Here is a 23,654-nt window from a genome sequence, read left to right on the forward strand (position 1 = left end):
AACAACACTATCATTTCTGGCAGTGTTAAACAGTTTTCTTTTTTACATATGAAATTTTAGGCCAAAAATCCAAAAATGTTTTAAAATTTTGAAAAAGTTGTGGAAATGGAGTCCACATTTCGGCTGAAAATTGATACGGAGGAATAATCGACTATTTTTAAATTTAAGTCGTCTTACGTCTTCAATAAATTTAAGCCCTAGAAAAAAAATTTAAAACATAATTTACGTATTTTTCCCATAGAAGAAAATATAGCCTTCAATTTAAAAAATCAAAGTTGTACCCGATTTTACTTTGAAAATGAGCTTCCACATCAAAGACAAGGTCTTTATTCTTAAGATATTTTTAATTATTTGTCTTAGTTTACGAGAAATTGGACTGGGGAAATTAAGATGGGGCACTCTATACAGGATGTTTCCTAAGAAAGTACAAATTTAGGAGCTTATCATTGAGCCAATTTTATAAACATAAGTATGTCCGCAAACGCTTCGTTTCCAAGAAACAGGGTGGACATTAACCTATCACGGTTAAAAATAAAAATAAGTAGTTGAAAAATACTTCCAGTCGTGTAAAATGTCCCTATTACCCAATATCAAATTTAACAAAAATATTTAGGAACATATCGGAGGTATTATATAAGCACTTCACCGCCCTGTGTCTTGGTAACGAAACGTTTGTGGACACATGCAGGTCTGCAACTAGGGCGCAGCAAAAGAGGCACCCGCCACCGGAGTATAAGAAATAATGGCGCAAAACAAAAAGCTAGTAAAGCATCACGTAAAAGGCGCTCGTTAATTTACTTGAAGTCATTAAGTAAAAAAATTCGATTTTTTTGATAACACAGGCAAATTTGATTAATTTTGATCAAAAATTTGAAAAGTATGACCCAAATTTAGAATGATTTCATACTTGGTTTATCAAAATTGAATAAAATTTGAATGTGATAGAGCAAAATTAAATTTTTTGGATTTTGATGACGTCATAAAGTTAAAAAATTCGATTTTTTGATAACCCAGGCAAATTTGATCCGATTTTATTGGATTTTTTTTTTCAAACCCACTAATTTTGGGTCATTCTTTTCAGCTGTCATGTCTGTTTTTCGCTAGCTTCCTTTTATGTGCTTAATTCCGCGACAAGTAATTCACATTCTTGAAACCAATTAGAGCTAGGTTAATTTGGAGTACAAATTTGAAAAGTATGACCCAAATTTAGTAGGATTTCATACTTGGCTTATCAAAATGCCAATATGGTACTTTTTGATACCTTTTAATGAACAGCGATTTTAAACAAATTTTGTTTGTATTACTCTGCATTACTTTAATTATTATTATCAACAAAATTTCGATTTTGGAGGTTAATCAGTTTCTTATGCCAAATACCCTAGTATCATTTAAGAGAGTAATGAGTACCTTGTTTTCCTCAGAAACATAGAGAGAAATCAATATCTTAATTTGATGCTCTATCATTTCAATAAATTTAAAAAGTTTATCCATTAAATGTATGGTTCTTTTAAAGGTAAAATGACACGATTGCCACCGGCGCTATATACCCTCGTTACGGCCCTGGGCACATGTTCATACGAACGTTTTTTTATAAAATTGATTTAAGAATATGCTCTGAAATTTTTTGTACCTATATATTATGATAGGATAGGGTAGATTAAAATTGCAACTTTATTACAAATAAATAATATTTTCAAAATTTCAGAAAATTTTATATATTTAGATGTTGTTTTTTTGATGAAATATATTTACAATAAGAAAATTATAAATCTTCGTATAGAAATTAGAAAATAATTATGTTTTTTAGTTTTATCATCTTAATTTTTTATTATTCGTTTTTCACTTTTAATTACTTTTGTTTGCTTTTTTAATAAAACTTAATAATACAAAAAAAGAAAATTACACAAAATGATTTTGTGAAAATTGAATTTTTATTTACACTTTTAATGTAATTTTTAACCAAACTTTTCATTCTTATTTTTTTGAATTCGTATCTGAAAATCTAAAAGTAAATAAGCCTGCCTTCAAAATATTGTGCAAACATAAACAAACGCCTTTGAGCGGTAAAACACCTCTGTTGCTTAAATGATAAAGAGAACATGTAGGATTGAACATAAATGTTCTCATGAAATTGGTAATCGGCCATGGATATTTCACTATCTTTATCTCGCCATTAAGCTACAGAATTGTCGAATGTAAAAATAAAAATCATATCGGCTCACTGCGCAAGCGTAACACGTCCGAGGGTTGCGATACCCATCAAAAGGGCTTTTCATTTACAAAATTTTTTGTTTCGGACAGATTTCAATCTAGTAAAGACATTTCACATATCTTTTATCTAATCAAAAAGCGCCGTTTGATAAAGATAAAATATATTTGATTTTCTTAGATTGAATAGTTTTTTGGCAACTGTTAACTGTTGTTAACTAAAAAATTAAACTTGTTCCGAAGAAAGTTAACATTTTATTGCTTTGCGGCGCCTGCGCAACGCAGCTGAGAGTTCTGTGACTGGTATTAATAGAAAGTGCAGGGCCAGATTAATCCATTTTGGGACCCATAGGCAGTAGAACTATCTGGAGCATTCAGGCGTGGTTTTCTTTTTTTGTAGTCTTCGTAAATTAATTTGTTGACCCCTGTGACGCACTTCCCGAAAACATTTCTCTGTCCCTTTATTGTTTTGTTTCCCTCCCTTTCCCCCTTTTTGTACTCTTTGTAAATCAACCTGGCGCCCCCTTGTATCATTCTTCTCCTACAAAGCCTCTTTTGACTTTTTCTCTTTTGATTTTTCCCCGGGTTTAATGACTAATTCGTCATTAATAAGAAAATAATAAGTATAAGAAAAGTATTATAAATTTAGATTTTGATACAAACAAATCAAAAAGTATGAAAAGTTGTTAATTTTTCTTTATTCGTTAAATGTACATATTTTCTTTAATAATTTTTTATTTATTGAGTAAATATATATTATCCTTTTTTTGCATAGTCCAACAATATATATTTTCATCTATAGATTTCGTAACATATATAGTGTCTTTTTTGTGTTCAAATGGCAGTCTAAAATATTTCATTTTTAAAGTTATTCCTAAAAAAATGTAAAATAAATTTAAAATAACAATCTTTTTCTTTATAATTTAATAGGAAGGGCTAGTTTTTTGTACGTATAGTTTCATGTTTCCAATTTCAATTTCGATTTAATAATTAGAGCATTCAATCAATTTACAGACAAGGTAATCGTAGATCTACAGGACAAATAAGACGCAGACCCATTCCAATTCATAATTTCGAGGCTCATGCTTTTATATGTCTGTCGTAATGGTCTCAGACATTTTGTATCATTTGTAGGTACAACATTGCCTAAGGAGAATTTCCGCCAGAGAAATGGACATTGTGTGGAAGATTTTCCATTGAAACCAAATATTTTTAATTATCAAGCATGGTTGTTATACAATTTGCCGGAAAGATAACGGATTCATATTCGTGATAGTGGCATGTTTAAGAGGAAAAGGTATACATTTTTCGCCTTATTTTGTCCTTGCTGCAGTAGTACTTACTAGATAAGACCACACATGCTATGTAGTTAAAATAAACGAATTTTTCAGTGATTTCTGAATTTAATGATCTAACCCTTTGAGGAGATTTGAAATAGTTTTAGCCCAATATACCGCGCCGAATGTCAAATCACCTAGTTTAATAGATGCTTTTTTGAGCAGTTTGTAAAAACGATATTTTAGGTAGTTATTTTAAAAATATTTTACATTTGTTAAGAAGCACACATCTTTTAAATCTCTCACATAGTTATAGGTACACACTTTTAAAAAAATTTAATATTATGCATTTTATTTAAGGCCCAAAATTATTAATTTTATTCTATCAAATAAATATATGTCTTGTATTTTGAAATAAAGTTATTCTAATTGTTTGTAAAATTGAGATAAAATAGATTAAATTTTTATTTAATATAAATGTTGATGATGATAGACTGAACAACAAACCCATATCTTCAATATCATTTGAATTGATTTCATTTAATCCACGTGTATAAAATTGATGCAACTGTGACAATTCACTCCATCCAAAACGATTTTTTGCTTGTATCATTACTTCAAATACTGAAGATGGTTCTAAGTCACGTATATTGTAGGACATTTCATGGTTCAACGTTTCCGTTGCTGGGGGTGTCAAAATAATATCGTGCCATTTGCCTGGTTGTTGGTATGTTTCGTTGACCTGAAAATTTACAGTGTTAGTTAGCTACATGATGAAGATATTAAATAAAGAAGATAAAAAAGATGTCAATATAAAATAAGGAAAAAGCAATAATTCTGTTTGTTTTTCTAAAGGCAATATCTTAAGCAAAGATTATCTCTCCGACGTGTCTCGGAAGCAGTGGCGTAACTATCATAGCTGGCTAGGTGATATTGTGCACCAAGGCCCTGAAGATCAAAGGGCCCTCTTGAAAAGAAAGAGACAGTCAGTTCCTAAAGCTAGCAAACCTCGAGCCTGCTCACAAGAATTTTTTTTAAACGATTTCAAATGAATATTAACAATAACAGTACTATTAACTTAAGATTTTCAATACATGTGCCAAGCATCTTTGATAAGCCTGTGCTATTTTTTATCGTTATTTCTGATGATAAAACCTGTGTGAAACAGGTTGCAGCAAAACGGTACATCTATAATAATTTTCAACTTTATCCAAAGGTAAAGAATGCTTTCTAAACTCAAGTTTGAATTGACAAATGACCTATTATAGAAAATATTATATCTTATTATGAACTGATGTTGATTTTAATTGCGATAGAAGATAAGGAGACATTAAACTTGGATTTGAGTGAAGTTATACACGAATTTGTAAAAATTAAAGCGCACCAGAGATTGTGAATTTGACTGAAAATTTGGTTGAAAATCCTTTTTCCCGCCTATTGATCATCTGGATAAAGTATAATAAATATTTAATATTGTGTGAAGACGAAATGGGGGAGGCACTTTTTTCTCTACGCAGCGAGGCCCTTTTCCACCTAGCGATGTTGAGCCACTGCTCGGTTGATTCGACGGATGCATCATAATAGAAAATATATCTAATTAAAATGTCACATTAGTCTGTCTCTTACACCAATTATATGGCAATCCAACTTTTCTTAAAAGATAACAAGCAAGTCTGCTGCCAAAAGGCAATATGCTAATCTGCCATGCTAGAGACAGAAATATCTCAAAATGAAGAGAAAATACATTGCACTACTTTTTTTCCTAAATGATTGAATGATTAAATTTACGAATAAGAAATACAAAAAATGGAATGGTAAATTAAAAAATTTCTTACTTGTAATTTCCGATACAGTAAACGGATTTCTTGTAATGGAGGTAAAGAATCGACACGCCATGATACATTATAAGAATTTGGCCATTTTGAAAATGGAGCACCCAAAAATGTTACTGGTCCTGGTTTTCCTGTTAACTCAATATATTTTTTAGTACGCCCAAGTGAATTTTCCACTAAACAACTATAATTTCCAAAATCAGAATTTTGTAAATGTCGTATGATTAACGTATGTGTATTGCCGCGAGTTTCCATTGTTCGGCGGTCTGTTGGCTCCAGATGGAATGAATCCTGATACCAATGAATCTAAAAAAAAATTTACCAGTTAAATATAAATATATTTGATTATTTGTTTGGGTAGCTATATTTTCTTAGAATACGAATAACGTTTACACTAACAAATATTATGATTATAAAATTTATAGAATGTTCAAGTTTAATATCGTATGAGTAGGTATGACAAAAGTCAACTTGAATTTCGACATATTGATATTCGATATAATGAAAAAGGAATATCGATATGTTTAAAAGGCCTTCCGATAATAATATCGATATTCGATAATATTATCGATAAATACCCAGATTTTTTCATTTCTAATTGTTCTAAATCGGGTAACCACTAATACACTGATCAGATCATAGATAAGCACACTCACTACTTATTGTTATTGCATTTAATAATACATATGAATAGACAGATAGACATTTAAAGTGGTTTGGCTCTCACGTGGTTAGCCAAGTAGGCACTTTTTATGACATAAATGTAAGAAAATGTTCTAAAAGTATCGTAAACCAGGCAATTTGTATGACGTAAATGTAAAAAAATGCTCTAAAAATATCGAAAAAGCGTCAAAAGTTTTTGTAAGGCAAGGTATACCCGCTGGCTAATGAATGTTGGACTTTACAATGTTACATCTGCGATCGATTCCTAGCAATCGTGTATAATTTTATCACAATTCTATTTTTTTAGAGGAGTACCTAATAATAGTTTTAGGAACATTTTTTTTTATATTGTGGAAATAAAAGTTACAAAATTTTGAAAAGTGTGAAAACAACAGCTTAAAAATAAAAGTTTTATAATAAATATAAAAGGATGCTCCTATAATATTAATATCCTTTGCCATAAATAACTTTGTACTGTTTAAATTTTGAAAGTGGTGGTGAGTTTGAATGCACAGTTAACATCATTACAATATTTTCACTTTAAATTGCATAAATAAGATTTCTTTTTATATGACACGCACTTTTTGGGTTACGCATTTATTATTCCGTTATGTTGTGTGTATATGAATGGCAATTTTTCGTAACAGACTTTTGTGTGAAAAATTTTAGTCGGGCAAGTAGGGTAAAGTTGGGCACCTAAACTGCTTTTATATAAATTATTCCGAAAGACCATAAAGTTAGCAATTTCAGGTTTTTCACGTCTTTTATATATTCTACGATTTGACGTTAGTCCGGTTTTAGCTTAAAACAAGCATTTTTTCCAAAAAATAGCTACAAAAAATAGCAAAATCTACATTAGAATGTGAAGAAATTGCGTGTGTTGTTTTCATAATAAACATCAGCAAATAAAACATTGGAACATATTTCTGTGTATTTCAATGACCCGGTTTTTCACTCGGTACAAAATTGAACAAAACACCGCATAGTCAATTTAGCGTTCATATTTTGGACATTATACAAACTTTGAAATGTTGATTATCAGGTGATATCGGATAAACCGGTTACCCAATGTCGATTAAAGTTTTTATAAAAACTTTAAACCATTGTAAAATTAGAACGGACAAGGACAGTGGCGGTCACATCAGCTCGAAAACGTGGTAAATAGTAATTTCAAATGTTATTGGACCGATAGGAGTCCTGATCACGTAAATAAACGACTGATCGAGCTGACCTGCGTTCCCACTTGTATCCTACTTTCCCCTAGGTATTCCAAAACAGCTTTCCCATTCGACGAAGTTTTGGATACATTGATGTACAACTTTCAAGCTAACAGATGCTTACATAATAGCTCAATGTGATTAGAAGTATTTGCCACGGTAATTCTTTCCGAGGTGCATTTTTGGAATGGAGTAAATCCTCACGGCACCCGTAATTATTGAATTATATTGTAAAATTTGACATTTATTGAGATTACGATGAGACGAATTAATAATATAACCATTTTTTAAGTCTACATCATAAATTTGCTTGAGAAATTTCTTTGGCAGAGGTACTGCACAAGAAGTTGAGTAACAAACATATCCAGTTTTTGGCTCAAGGGAGGCCAAATCGATAATTTTTTAGTCTAGAAGGGGGCAAATCAGAAATTTTTGTGTTAGTATTTCATAAATCCAACAGTATTTTCGCATAAACACTTATTTAGCTAAGTAAATCAATGGTACATCCAGATTCAGTGAGAGGGCAGTTGTCCTACCCAGTCTTTGATACCCCCATGGAAATAAGTTTTAGATTCCTAATCAAAATAAATAGAATTAGAGGTTTCAAACACCGGTAAATGAAATTTCGAAAGAGAATATGCAGCTGTACCCCTAGGTTAAATAGTAGGCCTTATTTTAATTTTAGTTATTAATACCTTTCCCGATTATTTAATCGAAGAATGGCTGTACAATTTATATATTTGACACAAGTCAAAAGAGTGATTAAAATAATAATAATAATTATTATTATATTGAAATAATTTTTTCTTGGTCGACGTTATATGTGTAATAAGACAACATAGGACGCGAGTTATACCTGTGCAATGGTTTTTGTACATAGTATCTAGAACAGAATAATAATAGTACACTCTCGTAGTCAGAGTAGAGATACCTACGTTTTAAATGACAGACAATATTTTATACTATACTTGTAATTAAAGTTTGTTAAGATTAATTACCCACCTCAGCTTGCGGATCAGCATGTACAATGCAACTTAATTGTGCTTCAACACCATCCGAACGAATCCAGTTACGATCTGTGCTTACTTCAGGTGGATCTATTTTAAATAAAAAAAAGTTAAAAAATATAATTTAAATATCTATACAAAAGGTAACAAGGCATTTAATTATTGATTTGCATGCCAAATGTAAATTTATTTTCTCCATTAGTATTGTATAGTATGTTTTTTGTTTAAAATTTACGAATTAAAAAAAAAAGGGGATAGTAAATATTCCTGTTTATTTTAACGGGAAGATAATTATATTTGCGTGCTTCGAGCATTGATGCCTTTACCTTTTGAATAATATTTCTATTACGGAAATTACTTACAAAGAACATGAAGTTGCACTGTTGCAAATACCGCTTGGCCTACACCATTTGATGCTGTGCATTGATAAGTTCCTGCATCTTTTCGTTCAATTGAAGTTAAAGTTAGCGTGGAGCCGCTTACAGATTGTTCACCGGTAGGTAAAAGCCCATTCTGTAATTATAAAAAAAAAACTTATTTAATATTTGAAAAAAATTACGCTCAGATTACCAAACTTGCTGTAATTTCTAGGATAAAAGCAAAAGGATTTCATTGATCAAGTAAGTATTTAGCCATTTAGTATATCTTCATGCTTGAAATAGTTTTCAAGCGTGAATAAGCGAGATTGGATGCAGCTCGAAATAAGTTCCGGTTGCCACTTTGCCAGGAAGTGCTGTAGATAGCTGTATCGTCAGCGAAGAGGGCTGTTTCGGAAGTTCAATTCTTCGGGATATCGTTATAATATAAAAAGAGGCGGAGCCCAACCATGTAGCCTTGTGAGACACTAGCCGTGACACGATATTGGTTCGATGTAATTTGATGCAGATGAATTCAGGATTTTCGGTTCGATCGAAGGAAATCAGGAATTTTAGGATGTAGGTGAGTATGTTAAATTTGGAAAGTTTATGGATAAGTCAATCGTGCCAAGCCGTATCCAAAGCTTTTTCTATGTCCAGAAGGACCATACCTGTGGATTTATTGCATTTAAACCCAGTGGAAATGTGGCTAGTGAGCCGATGAAGCTGACTCACTGTTGAGTGATTTGATCTGAAATCAAACTGTTGGGGAATCAATTGTCTGTGGATGTCTGCAGCCGGTTCAAAACTATTTTTGCCATGATTTTGTTGAGAGATGGCAGTAAGCTGATGGGCCGGTATCTTAAAGGCGACTTAAGTTGCTTTCTCGGCCTCAAAGGACGGGAAAATAAGCAAGTCTCCTTAAAATATTTGAAACCTCCTGAGGTGATACGCATTCAACATCGATCGGGTTTATGACAGAAGAGCGAATATTTTCCAAATTGGTGTCTGAAATTGATATTTGGAAAATATTCGCTCTTCTGTCATAAGCCCGATCGATGTTGAATGCGTATCACCTCAGGAGGTTTCAAATATTTTAAGGAAACTTAAGTGTAGGCTCCCGGTAATGATGGAATAACTAATATTGTGCCCCGCTATCTTCCTCGGACGACGGTTGCACAGTTCAGTTATATCTATACTTCCTGCTCGAATCTTGCTTATTTTCCCGTCCTTTGAAGCCGAGAAAGCAACTTAAGTCGCCTTTTTTCAGACACCAAGCGGGCCGTTTCTTCATCGTGATATTCATCGCCGTCGGTTAAACTGTGCGCCTTAGAGAAGGTGTCATCAAGAAGTTAGCCCTGGTCAGGAAATCCACGCGACTTTACTCTTTGCATGTTAGGTTACAGAAGAAAATTTTTATCAAAAACGATACTGAGCACGAAAAATAAATGCCAGGATGGCATGTAAAATAGAATAAAAAGAACTGTCTAAAAACATTTTGAAATAATAAATAAATTTTATTCATTTCTAATTTATTAACACAGCGAAGTGAATATTCGGTTTGATAAATATTCTGTAATAGTTTTTCAATAAAAAACTATAATAAAATAAATAATTTATATTTATGTAAGCTCGAATAGTTTCTATAATGGAACTCTACATACAAATACTATTTGCAAAATGCTACAAATAATGCTCCAGGTATTAAAATATTTATGAAACACATGTACTTTACAATTTATAGTATATATTCTTATTCTTCTATTCTATTGTTTTAAATAGCATCAATTTCTCATAATGGTTCAAGAAATTATCATTCCAGACCTTAATTTTGGGTGGAAAGGATACCATTAAGTTTTTTTTTCATTCTTTCTTTTTCTATAGCTGCGGGGATGAGGCTGACTTATAATAGTAAGGAGTTCAGATTCGCCGAGCTCGCTCGTAAATATGTGACCTTGGCCAATCCGCTCGGTCAAAAATGAAAAAAAGATAAAAATAATTTCAACCCTAAATCTACCCTGCTCTTACACTTACTTTCCTTCTATGGACGGAGACACTTGGTTTTTTTCTTTTCCATGCAATTACTTATATGATAGTTTCTATTAAAAAGTTTTTTTAAAATTTTTTTCCATTCATTCCAAGTGAAAATTATCAAAAACTTTCAAAATATGTCGATATATAAAAAAATTTATCATTACATACCTTCTTTGACCATTCAATTCTTGGCGATGGATTTCCTGTTGCTTTACATTCAAATGTCACTGAACCACCTTTTCTGGCTGTCATATGTCCATTGGCTGGGGACATTGTAACACTTGGTGGAACTGAAATTAAAGAATAACTTGTATTAAATATAAATATTTGTCAGGCCGATTTAAAAAAAAAAAAACAATTCACTCTCTTTTGTTAGTCGATCAACAAAAAGTAATTTAATTGTTTATTTGTTTGGTGTACACTACAGTAATTTTTATATAGGTACGTATGATGTAATCAATGCCAATGAGTGTGTTTCAAAAGTTCTGTTGGGAAAAAACGTAGTATTCGTACTTTGCAATAACAGATGCGTGATTCTCCGCTTGTTAGTTAGTCTTTGTTGGCGAATTTGCTCGGATGGAAAAAATATTTGAAGAAAGAATAAGTCAAATTCTTAATAAGTCTTAGAAACTCTGAATAACTCTGCATTTCTTAAGACTTAATATAAGTCTGGGTATCTCTGAATTACACAGTTGAGATTCTGAGTTATTCAGAGTTTCTAGGACTTATTAAGACTTATTTTTTCATCTAATATTTTTTCCACCATGGGTGTTTCAACAATCTATCTAATTGCAACTTCAAAAATTACTAAATTCGACTAAATTTTGGAAAGATTGAATTAAATGCCTATAGACATAAACTATGATGAAGATTTTTCATTCAATTTTTTCCATTTATTCGGAATCACAATTTTATGACAATGCAGTCGACAATTCGATAGAAAAACTATGATAGGAGTGTTTAAAAATAAAAAAAAATTTCCTTAAAAAATTGTCTCATTTGGTAATCGGAAAAAATAGAACCGGAAAAAATAGGTTGGGTTGAGTTTGTCGACTATAGAGGTTCTGAATTATGTAACTCTTGCCTTCAAAAATGGGACACTATTACAGAAATTTTTTTCGGTCTTCTTTCCGGGTCTATTTTTTCCTAAATCCTTATCAGATGGGTGAAGATCGACCTTGTACTGTCTCTTAGCCCCTATTATACTTTCTACTAATAAATAATATAAATTTTCTATTATGACATTTTCATAACCATGAGAAATGTTAAACTTTCTATACAGTTATATAAAATATACCTACTATTACTTATTTTTCTAATGTATTAAACTTAAGGTAGTACTATCGGTAATAGACTCTGCATTCAGAATTTAATGAAACTTGGCATAGTTGTCCATTATTACATCATAATTAACCAGTTAAATTTTTAGGGGCCTTCAGAGAACTGAAAATCTGAACATCCAGTTTTGTTAAATGCAATGTTAAAATATCTTTTTTTCAGTTCTCTGAAGATCCCTAAAAATTTAACTGGTTAGTTATGATATAATAATGGACAACTATGCCAAGTTTCATTAAATTCTGAATGCAAAGTCTATTACCGATAGTACTACCTTAACAATCTAAAGTTTCTTAAAGTATCCTATTTCAAATAAAACAGTTTTAATTTTTGAAACCACATACTGAGACAACTATTATGTTTGAATATGACTACGTCATCCCATTTTAGTTACATTCCAGAACTCACACTGCAGAAAATTTCCAAAATATTATATCAACGAAATAAATAATTCGATTGGCGAATTTTTAATGATTTTTTCTATTGAAATATCGTTGTGCTTTACATGTGGATAGTGGATAGATACATGTATAGTAAAATAATCTTATTAGGGCAGCGAAGTGTATATATATGTATGTGATACAACCAGACTTTTCCCTGATTGAAATGAAAATGAATATCAATATAATGAATACTATCACATAACATTTTTTCTCTACGTATAAAATGATACGATAGGGTGTATTAAAAATTTAATAATTTTTTTTCAATAAAAAAATAAAATACTTATATTTATTTGAAAATATAAACAGCTTGAAAGGAAATAAAGGAAAATTGCGATAACGTTTAGAACAAATTTAGATACATCTAGATCCCCGATAATTTACAAACGATAATAGAGACAAAAATACAAACTTTCGGAAGTTATTGGGCAGTATATTCTGCGGTCAGTGTAACTTATATTTTTGCTGTCAAAACTAGTTTTCGCGTTTACTGCAGGTCTGGTATTCGAATTATGGTAATTTCTTGTTGACAGTGTTTACTGACAAACCCAGTACGTAAATAGAATGACACGGTATATAGGGATCAACAACAATAATAACATGCATCCGTAAGAGCAAATAGATTGCGGCTTACAAAACAGGCGGGAGCGAGGTTTAGGTTATTCAAGTGACCTGTTTGTGATGGAATGGTTATCTAACTACACCAAAAAACAACTTTCAATGCAAAATAAAAAAGTTGAGTTTTCTGACTTTTGCCTGAAAATTTGGTATAAATACTCTACTGTGTAATATTGAAAGCATATCGATTTTCGAAGTTTTTAATAATTACATTATGAAAATAAGATTTTAAATCATTTATTTTCAAATCATTCATTTATTTATTTTAAATATTTCAAAAAAATTCGAGTTTTCGAAAGTTTTTTAAACTATTTCTGGATAGACACAAAAATTGAATGCGAATTAAGAATTCATAACACCATGCTGAAACAAGTAAACCAGTATACCTTGAAGCTCTTACAGTTGAAGATTGGAGATATGCACACAAGTTAAGAGGTGTGTGATCCTCTTCAGGTCGTTGGCAAACAAAAACATTTCTAAAAGTACAAAGACTTAGGTGCTAAAGTGATGTGTGGCTTGTTTTATTGCATGCACGCGAATCGTGTACAGTGACAAAAAGAACAGAAAAACTTCTGGAAGCAGAGGAGATGTGGTTTTATTAAGGAATTGAGCGTATTTACTGTACGTTTAATTAACGGCAGGACATGTATTTTTTCATATGGGACTGAGATGAAAAACAGTAGAGAAGGGCAATGAATTGGTAATCTTTTTCTGTGTATTTTTCTTTGAAACAGGAGGGTGCAAGTGCTCCCCTTCCCGGCGCACATGAATATGTACCATTGTCTGCTGATGTTAGCGAGAATTTTTTGTACATACTATTAGATTTGATTTTGTATGTACCTTTTTTAGACTATCCTGTATTTATATTCTACATTTTGTATAATGAATAAAGGATAGTATTTCTATTGAAATAATTTTTCCGTTATTCATTTGCTGTGCTTAATACTCAAAAGCAAATTATTAAATAGGATTATAATTAGGATTTTCGGTTTTGTGAAGATATTTTCGATAGTAATTTTGTATTCAAAAGAATAATATGTAATTGAATTAACAACTAGTCGATGAACTTATCAATTTGTATTAATTTTAGAAATAGAGCTAGTATATGAATATGATTGATGCCGTTATAAAATTTAGGTATTCAAGGTGATCCAAGTTATAACAACAAGACTTCAGCAAATGGTAGATAACTTTAAAATAATGATAATATCTCAATAAATTTTTAGTCGGAAAAGCTACCTTTTCAAGATAAAATGTTGAATTTTTTATGGCATTTTCGAGAGTAATGCCAAAAGGGCTGTTTAGAATAATTGGAAATGTAGCACACAGTATGAACAAAGGATTCTTCATGACTTAAAGCTTATGGTCATAAATCATGAAAATTAGTGGTGGAAACTTGAATGTGCCATAGTTCAATTTCGAAAAATCTCTTATGTATCAAACTGATTTCATTGCAAATATAATTTTAAGTATTCTTCCATTTTTAATGATATCAGTGATGTAAGAGATTTTTTTGAGACAGGGTTTTTTTTTTTGTAATTTTTTACTATAAGCTTTAAATTATAAAGGATCCTTAGCTCATTCTGTGGGCCAAACTTCCAATTTTTCAGTGGGCTGGGTTTTTTTTGCTTGTAAGCGATATAATTCGTTTAAAAAATTTACAACAATTTTTGTAATTTTAAAGATATTTTTCTTTTCTCAATTTGTTTATATTTAACCAACTAAAGTGTTTTATCTTAAAAATTATATTTTTCAACTTAAATATGTCAAATTTGTTTTTCATTTAAAAGAAGAATAAAGATATTGAATATTGAGTAAAGATAAAAATTGTGTACCAAACGTGTATAGGTACGTACGTTTTGTAACATTACATTTTTACAAATTTCCATATAAATGCATTACAATGCGGATGATTTTATCTTTTTTTACTATTACTAAACTAGTATGTATGTAAAGAGTATTCCAGTAAGAGTCTTCGAGCTTTATACTTAAATTAAACAAGTATTTAATATACCTTTGAAAGTTTTTTTATTTGAAAGAAAGTATCATGCCATTTTATGTGATATGCAGGTTAGACCATTTTGAACTATAATTGCTAATAGCTCGTTTTGTAGTAAACCAACTTGAACAAAAATTTCAGAGTTTGATAAGGGGGCATCATGTTCTGACAACCTAGTTCTTTGGGTTTCTTGAATAGCCAATTTAGATTCTAAACGGTAAGAGACAGAGTAACACTTTAATGAGAAAGGTGATCCTCATAAAAAAAACTAACCATTTTTTGTTAAACATTTTTTTGAAAAACATTAGCTTTCGGAGAAAATGCGACTTAAAATGTGTCATTATTGCATTTAATTGAAAGAAAATACGCTTAAAGCTTATTAGTAATTGTAAATCAAAGGCATGGACCCAGGAAAATGTCTTCTATTGCCCTTGACAACTTTTGGCTAAAGCATTTTCCCGTAGTTAGGTTTTTTTCTTTCGATTAAATGCAAGAATGACATTTTTAAGTCACATTTCCTCCGAAAGCTGAGGTGTTTCGAAAAATTGTTTAAATGAAAAATGTTAGTTTTTTTCATTCCAGGCTCATCGTTGAACGTAGATAAGTTTTAATTATTTTCAGTATACTGAGGCTTAGCTTAAGTAGACGTCGTTGCTAATTTGATTTAATGCACTTGATTTTTCATTAATTACTACGGTTACTATCTCTTTAAATGCGTTAAGTTCTTGGCATAAATCAATTGCATTCAAGTCTGTTGAATATTTTCGTATTAGGATCGGCTCCATTTATCTGCTGATCCTTGGATCCAACATGGGATACATTCATAAATCAGGATGAGATGAATAACCAACTAGGCGTTTTAGAATTTTTTTTTCAAGAGCATTATATTATGATTTTCAGTGCAAGTGCCTCGATATGACCATCCTCCTCCCATAGACCCAGGATGACTTGACGGTAAGTGTCTCGAAGTGTACACTCATTTTGATAAATAATTTGTATGCCTTGTTCTACATTGCATATAATGTTGTATGATGCTTTTCCCATTAGTTATTCTACGCACCGAAGATGTGGCTGCCATTTAACTGGTATTATATGACACAAAATGTTATAAAATTTAAGTTCGGACAATTTTAATGTAAGATCCATTATTGTATGGTAAATGTAAATATTTTATATGTATACGTTAAATTTTACCATTTAATATAATTACGTTGCTTAAATTCTATGTTAGCTTTAACAGTCAAGAACTGTGTATATATCGAGGGTCTCATGCCAGAAGGGCGTATCCATCAATTTGCCGATTTTGAGATATTTTGTTAAGGACTTTATCGATGTAAATAAATTGTTTACACAAATATAAAGTGGTAATATTTTGCGTATGACTTTTATGGTATAATTTTGTCGTGTCACAAAGGCGTATGTAATTATATTATTAGCGAACAAATATGAATTTCATACGCAGCGTTTTTCTTTAGCATCTGCATCCTAACGAATAATCAAAAAGTTCCCTTATATTTAAAATTAAAAAATTGGAAAATTTGTCAGGTTTTCAAAAGCTTTTGATGACTTTTTCATTGTTAGGTGCACCCATTGACCCACCCTAGCATCGGAAACGAGAAAGACTTATCAGCAAACACTTTTGAAAAAACACAAATCAAATGCATGTGGATAAGCTATTCACAAATTAATAAGACGATTAAAAATTATTAATAAATGTTGTGAACCGACTTACGAAGGAGAAAATATCAAGAAAACTTAATTTTTATCTATTTAAAATAAGCTGATATTAGCAAATTCCATGGGATTAATGTAATTAATGCAAGAAGTCGTAACGCTTCAAGGAATACAAAAATTAGACAGGAATTAAGATTCTTCACATCATACTTTTAAAGCAGTAAAATATTTGTGAAAAGTCTTGTTAAAATATAGGTATTTGAAGAAGCACGGTTTAAAAATTTGCAAATTCTTCTTCTTCTGGCATGAGGCCCCCCATAAGTATGTATAGTATGTTTATATAACATGTTATTGCATGTTATTATATGAACTTACAGCATTGGCTTTAGGTTAATTTGTATTAGGTACTATTATAACAAGCTTTTATGTAATTTGCTATGTTTGTTTGTATATTTTTTTGGTTCAAATAATGCAAGGGAATATAAACAACTCCACCTTATATGAAACTGAAATTTCGGATACTAATGTAGGTTTGATGATACTGAATATTCGGATAATATATATTTGGTAACATTTGGTGAAACGTTGGAGGAAAAGTTTAATTATTTCAAACGTTTTTATTCCAAATCGAATTTAAATTGAAAAATTAACAAACAATTTTCAATCACAAACTCATACTTGCTTATTTCGGTCATCGCTGGTATTCAACGAGCGCCAGGCCAATTTTGGATAAAATCCTTGATTTTGTTTATATGAAGTTGGACTAAGTCTAAATCAATTCTGAAAATTTTAGGTAGGTTACCCGATTATTTAAATAAATAAATGACTTCAAAAGTAGCCATATGAAACATTAATCTTATGACAAAACGATAGATGGATGATATGTTTTCATAGATTTCTCCAAAACTAGCCGGTAAAAAAAAACTATTTAAATTAAAGTTAAATTCATTATAAATTATTGAAAACAAAAAAAAATCCGTTGTAACCGACTAGTTAAGGATATTTGAGCACGGTAGTGGGGACACAAATTGAAAGATATATATTTTCAATTTTGATGGTGAATTATGTTATAAATTGACAATATAAGACGAAAGGCAAGGATTAAATTTTTCGATATCTAGAATAATTTGCAAAATATCGAAAATTGAATATTTTGTTTAGTTATTTAGGTTTTTTATTTTTCGTCTACATTCATGAAGCTAAAACAAAATTCATCATCAAAGTTGAAAATATGGTACAAATAATATTAACCACAAGTCTAAACTTACCTTGCCGCTCGAACTACCTTAAACACTGCTTATAGAGCTTTTAAATATTTACTCAGGTTATGAGTGTTTTGTAAGAAGTTGTGCATGCTAGGTATTTTGGTAATCTAAAATAGACTTTTTCAAAATAGATATTTGGTAAGTTTCGACGACACTTTTACAATAATGTCTCATTTCATATCCAGTCTTTCTTAAAAATGAAACAGATGCACCTTTATTGCCATTTCAACTTATAATATGTACTGTAAAATGGAAATTGCTTTTCTTTCGTTTTTATTCTAAATACCAATTAAAAGATTGCATCGCATTTATCTTAGTTAATTTAAAATAGGTAATTTTTTTGAATCCTGCTCTGTCTAACAATAGAATAAGAGCATTACACGAAGAAAACATAACATTTTAGAGCGATGAGACTGGAGAAAACTCGTTTGGCAAACTGTAGAGTTTCTGATAACATTCAAATGGGTTATTACATCGCTACGTCGTTTCGTTATAACGGTGTAAGTATTCTAATATGGTTATTATTATTCACATATCTAAGCTAACTGACTGAACGACGGTAGTTACTCTTCCACCGTTTTCCACTAAAATCATTTTCTTTTTTTACGTTAGCTGAAGTTTTTATTCTATTCATAAAGAGTATTAGAAACCATTGAATTAGAACCATGATTAAAAATATCGTAATTACATAGTAATTATTCCTCTGTCAACAAATGAAAAATAACTATTTATTATGGGAAAAATGACAATTTAAAATAGAGATTTTATACAAGACTAGATGCCCCGGAGAACTTCGTTTCACAAACAATTTATTTAATTGTACCTATTGATCAGCGATTATTAATCTTAATTAACCTGCAACTCCAATTCATTAATAGCTATACTATGCTAAGCCTGCTCGCTTAGTCCGTTAACCCCATCTGCAAGCCAGCTCACAGCTTAAACCGCCCGCTTAACACAAATTTTATTACTATCTGTTGGACAGGACTTCAGCCTTCGGCCTGACCAAAGTCTTCGGCTTCTTGCTGAATGAAAATAAATAATACGGGATTATTACTTAAATACCTGTTCACAATTCTAGATAAATTTCGTGGGATGTCAAATAAATACATAAATACGTATGTCCATAGTAAAGTAATATAATATATTATTTATATGCGTTTCCACCATTTATTGCATTTATTATTTTGTTTTAAATTTTCTAATGTTCTGCTCAACAAAATTAATTTTTTCTTTCATAAGAACCTTCTCCTGACAATAATTAACACAAGAAAAAAAGAATTAGCGAAATTGTTCCACCCGTTTACACTTAATAGATTCGATGCCTTTATTGTAAAATGGTGAAACTATAATTAAGGTAATTGATTGGATTTTTATCAGACATGAGGTTGCGTTAGTTCTCAAGCTCCGTTCTTCTATTTTTTTTACTAAAATTAAAAAGAGAGAGGAAGAAGTTATCTCACCTAATATTTTAGCAAGAGATCTCATATTTTTGTACCTAATCTACAGCTCTATTGCTTTGTTTTTAAATCTATATATAGATTTTTAAGTTTGAAATAAAAGAATATTTCAAGGTAAAATAGTATAATTTAAGAGCTAGTGGGCCAAAAACGGTTAATTGAGTTTACAATCGGGAACGTTTAAGATTAATTGCTGTTTGTTTCAACTTATGTAATTTTTTATTATTAAATTTTTAACGAAGAAATGTAAATCTACTGCTTTTTTACAGGAATTAGCGCTTTTAAAAGCAAATATTCTGGCAACCTTGCTTGCAGGTCAACGCTTGGCTATTTATGCGATTTGAATGGATTTGGTACATACTTCGTTTTCATAACATAACATCAACAAATTTAAACGTATTAATATTGTTGCCATAAAATATATAAAACAAGTAACACCACTCATAAATTAGCAACAATACTCAAATAAACATTTGACGTCAGTTAAAATAATAGGTAACTTACCTGGTAAAAAATAGCTAATTTATTTCATTCTACAAAGTGTCTCGAAAAATAATATTTTAAAATATTCAGTTTAAAATTCGTTTGATTTTCCCTTAAAAATGCCTTTGTTTTAGAGTTTGACAGGTTTTTTCAGTTATTTTATTGAAAAATAGTTTGAATTTTTTTTATTATTTTGCAATATCTGCAGTATAACCTTTCAAAAAACAAATTGTATCGATATTTTGTCTGAAAGCTCACCTAGTTATATCATGTATATATGAAATATATATAGTATATTAAGTTTAGTCCCAAGTTTGTAACGCTTACAAATATTGATGCTACGAAAAAAATTTTGGTATAGGTGTTCATGGAATCCTCCATTCCATTTTCGGTTGTCCGCCCATCTGTGATCACGATAACTCAAAAAAGAAAAAAGACATCTATCTGAAATTTTTACAGCGCCCTCAAGACGTAAAAAGTGAGGTCGAGTTCGAAATGAGCAACATAGGTCAATTGGATCTTAGGTCCGTAGGACCCATCTTGTAAACCGTAAGAGATAGAACATAAGAACATAACAACATAAGAACAGTTTAAATATAAAAAATGTTCCTTATCAAAAAACAAGCAACTTTTGTTTGAAACATTTTTTTGTAAACATCGCTGTTTACTTATGAGGGCACACAATAGGTTCAAATTTTATATGCGATTATCAGTTATGTATGTGTGACATGTATAGGTATATGTGTAATGTGATAGAGTAATCAACACTGTCTATATATGGTATTTCAACAATTATTTGGATGGCTAAATTGGGAATCTCGACAACAATATCTACTCACATCAAGAATGAGAGTCTGTTCAACTCATTTACAAGAAAAAGATAACACGATCAAGTATAAAATTTACAAGAAATAACCGTCCCAAAATCTTTTTATTTAATGAAAATGGTCAGCTGGGTGACCTGATAATAGGTTCATTTTTTTACTGCCGCGGTGCAGAAATCTTAAAAATATTCTCTGATAAACCCCATATACCTTGGCTTTAAACCACTCTGTAAAAAATACGTTACACACATACTATGGAAATTAAAAAGAAAAAGTAATTTATAATTTTCATATACCCACACACGTTTGTAAAAAGCAACAAAATTTGACGGAAAAAATTTCAACAAAAATACTGTAGGTACATACGTTTCAGTTTTCAGAGAGTTGATGTATAATTAAATTTAACCCTTTTTTTTATACATACCTTTATAATATAAACTATTTTAAATAATATTCATGACGATTCGTATTTTTTTTTTTTGGTTCTCATAGAAATAGTCGTCATGTGTTGTAAAATAAACTTACGAGTTAAAATAAATATAACAGAACCACGATCTATAGTTTATTATACAGCGAGTTCCATAATAATTATTCTAGAGTTTTAGAATCAATCCAAATTTTGGTTTTTGTAGCTTGCTAGTACCACTATTCGTTGTGTGCGTAGTCATGGTAGGGACAATAAAATCGATGCCAGCGCTTCCAGTGAAAAATTTTGGCGTTAAAGGGGGCTGTTATGACTAATTTGCAGTTCTTTACATGTTAATGTTATAGAAACGTCAAATAAAAATTATTGAAAAACACGAATTAATTAAACTTAATGCATTAAAAATTGTGAAAATAAGAAATCAAATTGCACAAATATTATTTTTCAAATGTAAACTATCATAATTATTTATTTAAATTTGTGAGACAATAATATTTAATTTTCAATGTTAGTCTTAAATGCAATCCATATAATTATATATACATCCATACAATTCTATAATTAAAGTAGTGTATCGTTACCATGGAAACGAAACTCACGCATGGAGCGAATAGATATAGCAAGTTTACCAACTTAATAACAGGTAATATTAGTAGTAAAATGAGTTATCATTCACGTTTCTGTAAATATTAGTGGTAAAATGAATTATCAATCGCGATACAAGTTTTGGGGGACATTCATGCAACAACCAAGATAATAACTATGGAAGAATTGTTTGTATTTCGTTCCCGCTAAACAGAAAATTCTGTGAAAATTTTTCTAACCCACCCTAAAATGTTCTTTGGATCATTCTGATCAAAAGCTCTGACGACCATAAAAATTTGTAGTTTGGGGGTAGTTTTCGAGCCACTGGCGATTAAAGCTACGAATATTATTAAAGTTTTAGTACATGACTAGGAAAATGGCTTTCTGTGAAACTTTTTCAAACCAACTCCATGATATTCTACAGATCAAAGCTACACATAGATTATATTTATAATACCTATATGACTAGTAATATAGGTAAATCCCTATATATTATAAATGTGAAAGAAAGGATATTTGTTTGTTTGTTTGATTGTTACGCTTTCACGCAAAAACTACCGAATGGATTTGATTGAAACAGCACAAAAATATAGCTCATACATCAGAATAACACATGAGCTATAATTTATAAAGATATATTTGAATAAATTGAATCTGACATTTTACTGATCATCACTTTGAACCATAAATTAAAGATTTCTGTAAAATTTTAAAATAGTAAATTGCAAACAAATCATGGCTATTTTTTCTGATATACTTTTCTGATTTACTGTGCATATATTTTAGCCGTGTAAAAATCCCTGCGAGTGTTATGGAATGGGGATAAGTGAGATCAAGAGAGGTGGAGACTATTAAGTGGTGGTTTTTACTTTTAAGCCCAGGCGGGTATCAAGCTAGTATAATATATGGGTCGCTTTGATTGCCCGTATCTTGAAAGCTAATCGTAAAAATTACTCCCCATTTTCCTATCTAAAATTGCGAGATCCTTTAACTTTTGAAAATTCGAAATATATTCTGATTTACCCTGTAAGAGTACAATATATGGTTTATATTATATACATAAAATTGTTTATGTATCTGTGTATAGTAAATAAAGACAATATGTAAATTAAGTGGGTGTATAGGTGAGGTGAAAAGATGTGTTGTGCTTGTGGATGGTTCATTGTATCTATGGTATTTTAAATGAAGTGTGGAAGACTATAAAGTTATCCAATGTATATATGTATGTATGTATTTATGTATATGTATGTTATTACATAAGGGTATTATAGGATGAGAAGCATTGGGTAGAAGATGGAATAAAACGACCAGTCAAACAATTCTAGTTATCATATGTACCATTTTAAATAAATGTACTGTACAGAGAGATGCAATGGATTACAAAAATAATTGGAGAAAATATTCAACACAAAGTTTTGTCCTAGAATAATAAAACTTTAATACCTTTTTAGAAAAGTGACCAATATACCTGTTTTTTTATTACAAGTTTCCTGTATTTAATAGAGAAGTAGTACAATATACATTGATAATTACTAGAAAATTCGTCTTTTGATGAAAAATTAGATTTTACTAATGAAACTTTACGCAGCTTAATTTATATTGTTCGAAAATTAACATTGCAACTTTCACAGATACTTTTTGTTGATAGGGGTCTCTGTTTCTCATTAATAATTATAAAATGTTCTAAGCAAATTTGCGCCCTCACGCGTAAACAATGATACGAAAAAATGTTTCAAACAACAGTTAATTATTTTTTAATAAGAAACATTTTTAACATTTAAACTTTTGTTCTATCTTTAACGGTTTACAAGTTGACTCCTACGGACCGAAGACCCAATTGACCTATGTTGCTCATTTACGAGCTCAAGTTCACTTTTTACTTCCTGAGTAGGCTATTTTTATGGTGTCTATAAATACTATCTAACAATCTGAAAAGAATCTATATATGTC

At 30.5% G+C, this 23,654-nt stretch overlaps 1 protein-coding gene and 1 long non-coding RNA gene across 2 annotated transcripts in view; both read right to left on the reverse strand.

The window, feature by feature from the left end:
• Nucleotides 1-1,986: 1,986 nt before the first annotated feature.
• Nucleotides 1,987-2,898, reverse strand: LOC123305909. The gene is made up of 2 exons (XR_006536873.1): nt 2,237-2,898; nt 1,987-2,178 (listed from the first exon to the last, which is right to left on the reverse strand). It is a non-coding gene; the product is annotated as an uncharacterized LOC123305909 (long non-coding RNA).
• Nucleotides 2,899-3,550: 652 nt separating this feature from the next.
• The window catches only part of LOC123291602 (limbic system-associated membrane protein-like), a 235,939-nt gene continuing 215,835 nt past the window's right edge, over nt 3,551-23,654 (reverse strand). The window contains exons 4-9 of the mRNA XM_044871946.1: nt 10,763-10,884; nt 8,567-8,717; nt 8,200-8,294; nt 5,321-5,623; nt 3,935-4,227; nt 3,551-3,569 (exon numbers count right to left, since the gene is read on the reverse strand). Coding sequence (XP_044727881.1) covers nt 3,551-3,569; nt 3,935-4,227; nt 5,321-5,623; nt 8,200-8,294; nt 8,567-8,717; nt 10,763-10,884 — 983 coding nt within the window. The remainder of the gene's footprint in view (nt 3,570-3,934; nt 4,228-5,320; nt 5,624-8,199; nt 8,295-8,566; nt 8,718-10,762; nt 10,885-23,654) is intronic.

Source organism: Chrysoperla carnea, chromosome 1 (assembly GCF_905475395.1).
Source record: "Chrysoperla carnea chromosome 1, inChrCarn1.1, whole genome shotgun sequence".
NCBI classification, from domain to species: Eukaryota; Metazoa; Arthropoda; class Insecta; order Neuroptera; family Chrysopidae; genus Chrysoperla; species Chrysoperla carnea.